Source organism: Protopterus annectens, chromosome 10.part0 (assembly GCF_019279795.1).
Source record: "Protopterus annectens isolate FY-2018-M chromosome 10.part0, PAN1.0, whole genome shotgun sequence".
In the NCBI taxonomy this organism is placed as follows: domain Eukaryota; kingdom Metazoa; phylum Chordata; order Ceratodontiformes; family Protopteridae; genus Protopterus; species Protopterus annectens.
In genome coordinates this window covers 375,052,793-375,066,551 of record NC_056744.1, presented here as the reverse complement: position 1 = coordinate 375,066,551, position 13,759 = coordinate 375,052,793, and the positions used below count along the sequence as shown (strand labels likewise).

Below are 13,759 nucleotides of genomic sequence, written 5' to 3'. Positions count from 1 at the left end.
GACTGGAATTGTAGTGAGTGTGGTTTCCTTTTCCTCCTGACTGGTTATGCCAGTACTGAGTTGAGAGAGCTTAGCCTCCAGTTTGGCTATATGGTTGCATCTCTCTTGTGTTGGAATTTGTTGGGAGGAGGAGAGGGTTGTCTGTGTACATGAGGCAGTTGTAACATTGCCTCAAGATTCCCAGATTCACCAGCTGGACTGGAGAGGAGATTGACAACTGACCTTTGGACATGCTAGAATAATATTGGGAATTCCTTAATTGAAAACAAGGGCCAGTGGGGAGTGAGGGTGTAGTGCTTTTAATTTTTAGTGCTGACTTTTATATAATTGCTTTAGTGAGTAAGTGCCAGGTAACTTAAGTGCAATGTGTTACAGGTAACTTAAATGCAAAAACGAAAAACAGTAACTTTCAAGTGAAACAAGGAAATAAGTACAGTAAGCAATGCAGATATCACTAGTGATCCACAGAAGTGCTGAGAAGCCACATATTAGGTGGAATTAGCGTTCCAGGCAAATAACAAGCACACAAACAAGCAGCATATAAACAAAGCTAGATTCAGCAGGCCTGGATCTAGTCTATGCTACAGCAAACAAGGTGTACCAATTTCAGTAAGATACAGTTCAAATATTCAGGCACTATAAACCTTTAATCAGAAATTCCCAGCTCAGAAGGGCAGAGTCCAGCCTCTTCTCCCACAAGAGTGCAGACCACGAACCTTCTTGATGTAAAATAACTGGCCTGAAGCCCAGAACTAATACACTTTGAGAGCTCAGTGTCTGTTATTCTTAATCAGCAGTTCCCAACTTAGAAGGATGAAAGCTACCTGTCCTGCCACCACAGTGCATGCCACAAACCGTCCTAATGTAAAACAACTGGTCTGAAGCCCAAGTGCTTAATCCAAAAGACTTAGAATGATAGCTACACTTTAATCAAGTTACTACCAAGCAGTAATAAATACAATTGAATACTTTAGAGAATGCCTGGATTAGTGCTCAAGTTACACAAACAAAGCTAGATCCAGCAGGCCCGAATCCAGTCTATGCCACAGCAAACAAGGCGCACCAACTTCAGTAAGAAGCAGTTCAGATATGCATGTACTATAAGCCTTTAACCAGAAATTCCCAGCTCAGAAGGGCAGAGTCCAGCCTCTCCTCCCACAAGAGTGCAGGCCACGAACCGTCTTAATGTAAAATAACTGGCCTGAAAGCCCAAGTGCTTAATCATAGGATGATGTTGGGCTGTTGGCTAAGCTTCTAAGGGCCTTGGGGCCAAGAGTTTAGCACCATGTCTAGTCGGCACCCAAAGCCCTTGTCCAGCAGGGACACTGATGGAATCCCAGGGGTGTATTTTCAGTTTCCCATCCAGTTATCCAGGTTGTGCTTGAAAAGGGATAATGGGGTACTCTGCTTGATGTGGAGAGGGAGTCTATTCTACAGATGGGGGAGTCTCTGGGCCACAAATCTGTCCCGCCAACAAGTCCTATTGATGTCACAGACCAGGTTGAGGTCGCTCGTGCGGGTTACTCTAGTGGAGCTTTACTTGGGGATCTTCAGCAGTCTCATCAAGGTGGGCTTTGAGGTTGCTTTGTATGCCAGAGGTTATCTCTGAGTAGTCTGTATGAAACTGAGTAGAGGGACAGGGCATTTAGTCTATCTCTGTAGGGTAGATGTTTGAGGCCCTAGATTCTTCTGGTGAGGAATCTCTGTGGGTCTCTCCTGCTGCTGCATGTATTTTGCGAGGTACATGCAGAAGGGGGCGCTGTACTCAATTTCCCTTATAAAGGAAGAGTACAGGGATGTTATGACCTTGTCCCTGGATGAGATACCCTTACTTATGAGGTGCACTATATAGAAAGCTTTCCGTACAGTGGAAGCAACATAGTCAAAAGTCAGGTTGCTATGAAGCTGGGTGCCCAAATCCCTTATGACTGACTGTGTGCTTAAGATGTTGTCGTCGTCGTCATCGTTGTTGTTGTCATCCCCTAAGGGGACAGTGATGCATTTTTTGGCGTTCAGCTTGAGGCCATGTTTCTGGCACCAGTCATTTGTTTGGGTGAGACCCTCTTGGAGGACATCCACATCACTTGGGGAATTGATGACCGCGCTCAGCTTGCAGTCATCTGCAAACTTGGTCAGCCATACCCCACTGGTTTTGGTCTGCACCTCCGAGAAGTATATCCAGAATAACAGAGGCCCCAAGACTGATCCCTGGGTTGTGCTGTTTATTATGGGTCTACTGCTTGAGGTGGCTTCCCCTATTTGATTAGGTGGGTTATATCAGTGAGCCAGTTTGCTACCCATCTGATAACATATGGGTTGATACCTAGTTGAGAGTTTGTCTACTGCGCCCAAGTGGGGAGTAGTCTAAGGCCTTGACCAGGTCAAGGTAGGTGGTGTGCAGAGTCTTCCCCTTGTCCATGGCTTTGGTGTCTGTCTCAAAGTCGACTAGATTTAACAGGTATGACCTCCCCTTGACAAAGCCAGACTGTGTGGGGTCGAGTGTTTGGAGGTTGCCAGTGTCCCTATTAATGAGTTCCATGATTACCCGTTCCATGGCTTTGCAGATCAGGCTAGTTAAGCTGACTGGTCTATAATTTTTTTGGAACTCCAATTGAACTTTTGAACCGGTTTCCTATGGAAGGTGCGAAAGTATCTTTTTATATGGCAACTAATGGCAACTAATCAAATGTTCGCTTCACTGGTTTCTCCTTAATTTGAGGATCCATTGCTCTAGCCTGATGTGGTTTTATCGGAGTTAGATTTCCTATACTAAATCCTTCTCTTTACACGTAATCCATAACCTCAGTTACTATTTATTTAACTTCTCCATTACTAATATTCTTTTCTACTTTTCCTCTTTGGTGTCTTTATTTTTTATATTGTAAAATTTTCCATATCTGGATGCCTTTATCTGTATTTCTCCAAGTACCTTCACTGCTGCTCTTTTTGCATTGATTAGTTTTGCTTTCTCCTTTGCATAAATTATTGTACCAAATTTAAATCTTTTTTTCTTTTCCATGTCCATATTTCTTAAATGTCTCCTGCTCCTCCTGTTTCTCCTTACTCGAGGGACTCGTTCCATCATGCTGTGATATAACCAATCTTAGACTTTCTTCACTGAATCCTTCACTTCACAGTTATTCCGTAACTTCAACTTCCCTAATCTGCTGCTCTACGTTCCTTCTTTCTGATCTTATTTTACACATTGTGAAATTTTCCATATCTGAATGCCTTTGCCTGTATTTCTCGTCAAATGTCTTTTTGGCTGCTTTTTTGTATTAACTAATTTGGCTTTCTCCTTTTTAAAAATATTGCTCCATATCAGATATTTTTCCCATGTCTGTATTTCAAAAGTCTCCAGATTTTGTTTATATTTTCACACTTCCTCAGTTGCTGCTTTTTCCAAACAGCCCAAGGTTTCTTGGACTATATGTTTTTCATAAATCTGTTGCAGTAATGAGCAGAGTTTTCTTTACTTGAGGCTTCTGACTGTTTTTCTTGTGGAAGTATTTTTCTTTCCTCTAATTTCTCTCAATTTTTTTGTACAAAATTTGGGCTTCTTGCTTTAGTAGTAACAAAACATAATTTATTTTACCTTCAGTAGTCTACTGTCATCTTTGTGGCTCTCTTTTTGGCCTATCTGGTTTTGTGATTTTTTTTTTTTTTTTTTGTGTGGATTACTACTTCTGCAATAAGGGCGCCATCCTCCCACTGGGCCTGCCTGGCCTTATTGTAGGAATGTTTCCATGTCTTGAGGATTCTACACTGTTATTTTTTCCAGTCCGGGCACCAGTGCTTCTACCAAGATTAGGCACTTTTTTATCCTGGGTCTTGTATACCCAGCTTTTTTATTAACCATGATATGTGCTTTATAAAATACAGTCTGTGTGTCGGTGTTGTCTTGGTGAGTGTTTGTGAAAAACAGGGTCCACATCGTGAAGATACTCGCCAAGAATTGAAGAATTTGATTCCAGCAGTACTACTACCTTTGCTTGCTGATTTTTATCATCTGTCCATTTAGTGAGAACAGGAGGGTGATAGTCTAGTTGAAGCATTGGGAAGATTTAGTAGGGTGGTACTGCAGATTGTGTGAAGTCTGCATGTCCTGTTAGTGTTTGCAAGGAGTTCTTCCCACATTCCAAAGACATGCAGTAGGTGTAGCAGACACTCACTAAATTGGCCGTGCGTGTGTCATATGGAAGAATAGTCATGGCAGGGCTAGTCAGCCGATGGTGTCAACCTTGGCTCTAGATTGTCACTGAAGTAAGACCCTGACCCTTGTGTGTGCAAAAATGAGGGAAGGGGGGGGGGGGGCTTATGGATGAATGAAGGGAACAGGCAAATGCCTAACTTCATTTAGTCAAAGTAGTGTTAAATGCTGCTTTGGGTGTGGGGTAAATTAGTGAAGTTGTGGTTGCATTTCATTTTGCAGAACATTTGAAAGAGGTGTATTTACTTATTAGCATTGTTCCTGAATATCTTAAATGGAGCAGAATTTATATACTTTTTGTTTCATTTCAGCAGATCAGTTGAGATTTCTGAAGATTTGAACCTTTGCCACAATGGGGGATATAAAAAATTTTCTGTATGCTTGGTGTGGAAAGAAGAGAGTGACACCAAATTATGAAATCAGAGCAGCCGGAAACAAGAACCGTCAGAAATTTATGTGCGAGGTATGTGTTTTGTTGCAGTACGTACAGCATCTTGGTTTTTGCAAGTTATTTACAAAAAAGACTGTGCCTTGCAAACCGGTCTACCTGTGTGGAAACTACTTCATCCCCTCTTCACTTGCTGGATCTTGTACTATTTCCATTCTTTTGTTTTTTCTTCTTGTATATGAATATTTTTGTATTGTATTTGGAAGTGCTGTTTACTTGCTTTGATGCTAAATGTGGGGGGATTGTGTGCTGCTACTGTTGTCAGACAGTAGAAAAGAACCTGCTGGTTTACAAAATGTTTTCTTTTTCCTAGTTAGAGTGCCAGATTATGTAAACTGGTGTAATTGTAGGTTGCTGCCTGAAACTTACAGTATCATAACTGCATTTCCCCACTGTTTAGTGGATGTTGCTTGGTGTTCAGTTTTTTTTTTCAGTGCCTGCTCCCCCCCCCCCCCCACATTCCAGGCTCCACAAACTCTGCTCTTCACTTGTTCCCTTAGAACTGTTCAAACTCTCAAAGTAATCATTCTATTCTCTTTCTAAAGCCCTGCACTTGCTCAGCTCTTATAAGGAAACACTAACTAACTGAAGCACTACTCCCTCCTTGACTCCTCATAAGTATTAAGCTCCCGACTGGTCCTTCCTGATAAAGTGAAAAATCCGTTCCCTTCCCTAATCTGATCAGTAAAAAAAAACAGTTCCCTATACTAATCTGGTATGTCCAAGGGTCAGTTTCAAGGTTATTCTCCAGTCCAGCTGGTGAATCTGGGAATTTTGAGGCAGTGTTACAATTGCCTTATGTACACAGGCAACCCTCTTCTCCTTCCAACAAACTCTAATACATGTGAGAGATGCAGTTACACAGCCAAACTGGAGGCAGAGCTCTCTCAACCCAAGACTGGCACAGTCAGTCAGGAGGAAAAGGTAACCTCTCCCAAACCTGTTGCATCTGCATACCCAACACATAAACACACAAAAACATACTTGGAGGCTCTAAATAAAAATCTGCCTAAACAGCGAAGACCTCCTAAGCAGATATCCAAGCAACAGCCACCCCTCAATACCCACAAATCACATATCTCACAAAATCAGTGTGCCTCAGTCACAGCCCTTAAGGCCAAACAACACACCAAATACACTTGTTATATGGGGACTCTATTGTCCGGCACACTGAAGTCCCACTCATCAGACTTAACAAGGAGAAGGTCACTGTAAGCTGCCTGTCGGATGCCAGGATCCGCCACATAACGCAAGCACTCGGGTCACTCCAAAGCAAGTACAAGTATGACTCCATTGTCCATGCCGGTGTGAATGACCTGAGACTTGCCTCCCTGGACTACATGAAAAGAGACATAGAGGAGCGCTCTGATCATGTAGCCCAGGCTGGCATGACCCTGACCTTGAGTAGCATCTTGCCCTCACCAAGAATGATGCCACAGTATAAAGACAAAATCAGTTTCAACAATTGGCTAAAGTATTGGGGTCATTCAAAGGGGATCCAGTGTTTGTCGGCCTGGGATGACATGCTCAACAAGCCACGTTGCTTCACTAGGGACGGCTTGCACCTGCCACCCTTAGGCTTTCGTATACTGGCCAAGGCTCTTGCCACCCCCGTAGTGCCTTTTTAGGCAAGGCTCAAAGGACAAACCCACCTCCATAGACAACCCAAGGATAAAAAAACTAAAGGTAATGCTGCTTAGTGCCAGAAGTCTAAACCTCAAGATGCACGAACTCTAGGCTCTCCTCAGTATGGAGAAAATCAATGTCTGTGCAGTAACAGAAACCTGGTTCAAGGCTCCTGAGAGCACCCCAGCACTACCCGGTTATAACTCCTACCATGCGTTTCGGCCCCAAAACTCGGACCGAAGCACAAAAGGAGGGGGAGTATCTATATTCATCAAAGATACCTACACCTCCAGGTTAGTGGCACTGCACGAAGCATCGGAAACCATCCGTGTGCAACTAACAGCGGGCAAAACTGCCTTTCAGTTTGTAGCCTGCTACAGAACACCCTCCCTATTACAGGAACCCCACTTGGCATTCCTGAGAACACTGGAGAATATGAAGGTCTCTCCAAACACTGTTATTGGGTGACTTCAACTACCCAAACATTGACTGGGAAAACTAAATTCCAAAGACCCTCACCCAATGGTTCCTTGAATTTATAAACTCTAATGCAATGGAACAACAGGTCACCACTCCCACAAGAGGGAACAACATATTGGACCATCACCAACATGGGGACTCTGTTCCACACCAGAGGTAAACCCCTCACTGGTAAGATCAGACCATAAACAATTTTCCCTGGACATCCATATCCCATCCCCAGCCAAGGAAATCACTGTAAAGAATTTCTCAAAAGCCAACTTTGCACTTCTCAAGACTGAGGTGGAATCCTTAAGCCCCTGGGCCAGAGGATAATACAGCCCAATCCGCAGAATCCTTTACAAATGCATTCTATGAGCACCTGCAGGAATGCATGGATAGTGCTATCCCAAATAAAACCAAGACACTCTCCTCCAAAAACAGGAGACCGGTCTGGTGGACCCCGGCCATAAATAAGCTATACAACAGGAGGAGGAAGCTACTACATGACGGAGCAAAATCCCAAAAAGGGAAGGCATCTCTGATCAGTATTGGCAAGAAACTTCGATCCCTCATAAAATCATCAAAGGCCAGCATCGAAAGAAAAATTGCCCTAGACACTAAAGATAATCACAAGGCCTTCTTAAGTTATGTCAGGAACATGGGCGGAAACTCCCAGATATGCTCTGAGTTGTTGCATAACGGTACAAAATATACCGAACCTACAGACGTAGCCAACATCCTGGCAGACAGATTCAGCTCAAACCCCCCCCAAAAGGAGCAAATGCCTATCCCAACTTAATGTAACCTTCCTGACATCACAGATGCACAGGTGAAAGATGCCCTCTCCAAAGCAAAAAACACATCTATGGGACTGGACTGTGTCCCAGGCTGTGTCTTACATGAGCTCCAAGAAGAACTGAACCCTCACATTAAGTCACTGTTCAGACTTGGCCTTACTACAGGATATGTATCCAAAGAATGGCGTACAGCTACAGTGGTCTCACTCCACAAAGGTGGTGCCACAACGGACCTTGGAAACTATCGCCCCCATAAGCCTGACTAGTCTGGTCTGTTAAGCTATTGAGCGTATTATCATGGAACTCCTAAACAAAGACATTGGGAGCCTCCAGACACTGGACCCTTCCCAATTCGGCTTTAAGGGCAGATCTTGCCTCTTAAACCTAGTTAATTTCTTTGAAACCGTTACCAAAGCCATAGTTGAGGGCAAGGTAGTCCACACAGCCTACCTGGACCTCACAAAAGCCTTGGACACAATACCCCACTCGGGCATCATAAATAAGCTTACCAGCTTAAATATCAACCCATATATCACAAGATGGGTTGCAAACTGGCTCAGAGAGAGAACCCACATGGTCAGAATCGCAGGGGCCATGTCCAAATCCAAACCAGTTACAAGTGGCGTCCCACAGGGCTCGGTTCTGGGACCTCTCTTGTTCGGTATATACTTCTCTGAGGTTCAGGCTAACACGGGGGGATTATGGCTGACTAAGTTCGCAGATGACTGCAAACTGGGGGCCATAATCAAATCTCCAGCTGACACAAGCATCCTCCAAAAGGGTCTCTCAGACGGATGCTTGGTGCCATGGACTCAAGCTAAATGCTAAAAAGTACATAGTCATCCCATTTGGGGAAAAACAAGGTGCCCACAAATTACCACATAGGTGGTAATCCATTAAGTACGGAAGAAGTAATTAGAGATTTGGGGACCAACGTAGATAGTAATCTCTTCTTTGATAATCACGTTGCCAAAGTGGTTAGAAAGACCTTCCATATAGCCCACCTTATCACTAAATGGTTCGCATCTAGATCGAGAGGTCATTGTGCCCCTCTACTCGTCACTCATCAGGCCCATAATTGAATACAATGCCCCTTTTGGGATGTACCTTACCCGACACCTGCAGTAACTGGAGAGACCCCAAAAGTACCTCACCAAGAGGATCATGGGCTACAAACAGATGTCCTATGCAGCTCGACTAAAACTCCAGCTCTACTCAGTTGCTTACCGCCTACTCAGAGGCGATCTATGCTTGACGTACAAAGCCATGTTAAACCCAGAATTAATGGACATGCTTCACCTGAAAAAATCCAAGTCCCTTAGAGCTTACATGCTCCAGGGACCTAAACCTCAGCACAAAAATAAATAGGATATGCTGGAGGGACAGATTCATTTCCCAGAGGCTCCCCTCACTCTGGAATAGAATCCCAATTCATGTTAGACATAGCCCCTCGCTGACCCTCTTCAAGCGAAATCTGGACGCATGGATGGGAAATCGCAAATTCACCCCTGGGATCTCTTCTGAGTCCCTGCTAGACAGAGGCACAGTAAACTAATCTTAAAAGGGTACCTTCTGTGACCTTCTTTACAGAGGCACAATAGGCTAATCTAATAGGGAGGCGGAAGCCAAATACACTCTGGCTAGGCTTATAAATGCCCTAGGGCAGATAGCCTAGTTATCTACCTATGAACCTATGATGGCAGCTTTTACGTCTGTAGTAGATGCCTGTATTGTTATGGTGTGTTTATTAAATTGGAAAGAAATGTGGTGGTGCAGAGTGCTACTTTATTTGCTTGTGCACTCGCACAGTAATGTAGTAGGAACAGAGTGAAGTACACCCAGTCACTGTGGTGAGTGAATGTTTCCTTTTTTGTAAATCCCATGTAATGTTTGTTTGCTGTATTCATAACTGTTGAGCAGGAAATGTTTTAGAACATATATGAACATTGTAGCACATCCTGTCTGTCTTATAGGGTCCTCACAGTATTTGTGCATAAAGTTTGATAACGTAATTCTGAGTACAGTTCCTCTCTGTCATTGACTTTTCACATTCGAGTAGAATACTGTTACCAGGGACTTAAAATCTATTCAAGAATTCTGATAAGGAAGAACAGTGAACACAAGTGTTAAGTTAAAACCAATTTGGTTTTATTGCCCCTTGGAAATGTTTGACTTGCTACTGGTGGTTGAGTGAATGTACCAGAATTGCTGGCTTGCTACTGCTTATCAAATGAATGCATTAGGAATGCAGTGCCCAACCCTTAAACCTCCTTGGTGGTCTTTATCTGAGGTGTACAGTAATGTGCTTTGTGTGTTTTAGGTTAGAGTGGAAGGCTACAACTACACTGGTATGGGTAACTCAACAAACAAGAAGGATGCGCAGACAAATGGTGCAAGAGATTTTGTCAACTACCTTGTGCGTATTGGAGAGATGACAGCGGAAGAAGTTCCTGCACATGTGGTTAGTAATTAGTTTAACTGGATTACTGGATGAGTGAATTCATCTGATAGTGGTTCCTTTCCAGTTGCATCTATGTTGGAACGATCTGTTAAATAGTTTAAAGATCATGTTTAAAGGTGTGAAAGATCATGTTTAAAGGTGTGAAACAAGTTTTTCTTTACAAAACAAGAAATGTTCACATACATCTTTATGTATGCAAACACTTTTGTGTGAAAAGTGCATTTTGCCATCTTAAAATTTTGTTATATATAATATACATTTTTTGTGTAGGATTCCCTCTGAACGTGTTAGGCACTACTGGGTTTTACAGCATTACTATTCATGGGTAGGTGGGAAGTGCTCGTTTCACTTTGGGTTTGATCTGTAATTCTGCTGGGTTAGCGTAGGGCAAGTAGTTATGTAATTGCCAACAGTTTGGCAATTACATAACTAATTTACAGTTGCCTTCCGTACACTAATCCAACAGAATTAGAGCTGGAACCTGAAGTGTGATTTATGGCTCAGAACATTTGGCCTTCTGATTTAAGAAGCAATTTTTAAAAAGATTTTTATTTATAAATGGGTGTAAAACAGTCTTGTTTTTGTATAGAAGAGTTTGCAGCATAAAGATTAATGCGGACACTTTTTTTTATACAAAAATAAAAGGTAATTTTATACTTGTGATGCCCGCGCCCTGGCCTAGCAATCAAGGAGCCTCAATCCTCACCACTAACACCAGAGAGGGTGTCTCATATGAGAGGAAAGGATAACAAATGCACACAGTAATTTCCCTTAAGTGCACACAGAGATCACAGTCGGTCTGGGGCTGGTCGCTCCCTTGCTCCCCAGGTCCCCAATAAGACTCCCCACTGGCACAGCTCTAGGGTCCAGATCTCTGCCTAGCTGGCAAGCTAACCTCCAGTGCCCTCTGTCCAACCAGTGCTTCGTGTCCCTGCCCAAGTAGCGCTCTCTCTCTCTCTCACACACACACACACACACACACACACACACACACACACACACACACACACGTTATACAAGGGTTTTATAATGTATTTACAACACAGTATTTATTAAGCCTTGTTTGTATACAGAGATAGAGATATAGATACACACACATATAAAGTAAACTTTAGTGAGGGCATATAACTACAAGACTTATTAGATATAATAAGATTTAAAAAGTTTTTATATAGCTTTAACAGTCCACAAGTAAATTTTTATAAAGAATTTGTATGCACACTCTACTAACACTTTTATTTGTAGTAAGTGTTACATTATTTCCATCATTAATATTACAAATTGTTATCTATCAACTATTTTATTTTTATTTCTATATTATGTAAAAAGGTATAATCAAAATGAAGAGTTTTTACACACTATTTAGTATCGTGTATTTTAGGTTCTTTAACAAGTAGAAAGCAAGAACATTCTTATTTTAATTTGTTTCAAACGGATATGTAATTGATTTATTTATTGAATTATTCCATTAACAATTAATTAACTAGCTATCTGGTTAGTATATAAGACTGGTGCAGGGAACTGCTTAATGTACTCTGAAGAAACCCGCAGGTAGTCGAGCGGGTGAAAGCGCTCAGTATTTTTTGTGGAATTATTATTTTATTTTTTGTTTCTAACTGCTTGTTTCGTCTATGGTGTGAGCAATAAACTGTTCTGACTGTCCAGGATATCGCCCTTAAAAGGGTGTCCAATTACTGTGCAACATTATCCAGTAGTAGTGTAACTTAAGCAATTTTAAGGCTTTGGAAGGGCTTATTACAGTTTCACTTATAAGCATGCAATGTACTCCAGAGCTTACTTTATCTCTACATAAACTAGCCACAGTTGAAATGGGTTTAAAAATATTTAATAATAAAGACACAAGGCAATACTACCCTCTCATTGTACCCATTATAGAGTACAACGCCCCTTTTGGTATGCACCTCACAAGACCTCTACAACAACTGGAAAGGCCGCAGAAATAACTCACAAAGAGGATTACCGGCCTTAAACAGATGCTCTACGCAGACCATTTAAAAAAACTGCAGCTTTACTCAAGTCGCATATCGTCTACTCAGAGGTGATCTCTGCCTAACATACAAAGCTCTGTCAAACCCAGAGCTGTTGGACATGCTCCACGTAAAGAAATCCCAATCCTTCCGAGCTACACACTCTAGGAACCTTACCCCTGTCACCACAGTAAACAGAAGACCCCTGTCACCACAATAAACAGAACATGCCAGAGGGATAGATTCCTGTCCCAGAGACTTCCCATACTCTGGAATAAACTACCTATCAATATCAAACAAAGCTCCTCATTGGCACTCTTCAAGAAAAATCTTGATGATTGGATGGAAATAGGAAATTCACCCCGGGGATCACCTCTGTGGCTCTGCTAGACAGTGGCACAGGAAAATAATTTTCTTGGGTGGCAAAAGCCAGGGTACCTTTTTGGCTGGGCTTGTATAGGCCCCAGGGCCGATAGCCTAGTACCTACCTATGAACTACAATACAATGCTACTCAAGAGTTCAGAGATCACGCAAACTTAAAACAATATAGTAGTAAAGTTCTGATGTAATCGAAAAACACTTAGCCTAATCTTTATAGTCCTAGCTATTTCTACAAGAAAACATATTTCTAAGATAACTTACTGAAGACAAAAGGCAGTGCTGAGGTTGGATATCCAGATGAAAATCCTTAGTCTCTCTGAGCAATAATTTTTAAAATCACTAACACATCTGCTGGGCCCTCCCAGATTACATCATGTTGACACTTAGGTTTTCCCACTATACACACTGCATCATTTTGACACTGAAGTCTGGAGTTCCCAGGCCAACAGGCTATATTATTTAGCAAGCTAGCACCTGTTCAGGAAACTACAACAATAAAAGACATTTCACATGTACACTCTAGCAATTATTCCTTAAGTTAAAACAATAGAAAGTATGTGAATAGCCCAGACCAAATGGTTCCGAGCTCTGAAGATCAAAGAACATACAAAACATAATTTTAATTTCAAAGAACATTTGAAATGCTTGGCTTAGATTTCCTTAAAGCACTTGGCAATGTTGCTACAATCTTGAAGTTCACATTTTACAGTGAGTTCTGGCATTTGTAAATAGAAAAATCTATCAAATTCTATTTGACTAGGCTGGCAGCCTTCACCCCTTCTCTGCCAGTCTTCACAGTACCTTTTAAGCATATTTAGTGCAGACATTTTATTTAACTGGTTAGTCCCACTGAGTGATGGCTTATTAATGTGGAGAACTTGCAAAAACTTGGAAGCTACTTAAGTATACAGGTGCCAGAGTTTGAATCCCTTGCATGGAGCTGAGAGGTATGTTGTGTATTAGAGTAATGTATGCAAAGAATGCTAGGAGGAGCAGACTTGAGCACACACAGTATATCATTTTGCTGTTGAGTGATGCACGTAATCAGCTGGTGGTTTGAGCAGGTAGCTCTCCTGGGAGTTGTGTGCTTTGTCAGCATTTTTGTTTCTCTTAGGTTACAGAATGTTTGGGTGAAGTTGAGCATTTAAATTTGTAATGAAAATTTTTGCTTGGGGGTTGTTAGATTAAGATCTAGTGAAGATGATGGATATTTTGGTTTGAGTAATGGTGTTTTGTGGTCTCCACCTTTTACTCTTGTGTGCTGACCCAACACCTAACTGGACATCTAGACATCAAGATACTAAATGACTGTTCCCTAACGATACTGCTATTATTCATACAGGTTGTGATTTGCTCATTCACTCACACCGCTTCTGTTTTTCATT

The 13,759-nt window shown here is 42.0% G+C and overlaps 1 protein-coding gene across 1 annotated transcript in view; it reads left to right on the top strand.

Annotated features, from left to right (window-relative positions):
* The window catches only part of DHX9 (DExH-box helicase 9), a 1,660,482-nt gene that overhangs the window by 48,524 nt on the left and 1,598,199 nt on the right, over window positions 1-13,759 (top strand). Inside the window, exons 2-3 of the mRNA XM_044086769.1 lie at window positions 4,522-4,673; window positions 9,864-10,004. Of these exons, the coding sequence (XP_043942704.1) occupies window positions 4,563-4,673; window positions 9,864-10,004 (252 nt within the window). The 5' untranslated portion in view covers window positions 4,522-4,562. The remainder of the gene's footprint in view (window positions 1-4,521; window positions 4,674-9,863; window positions 10,005-13,759) is intronic.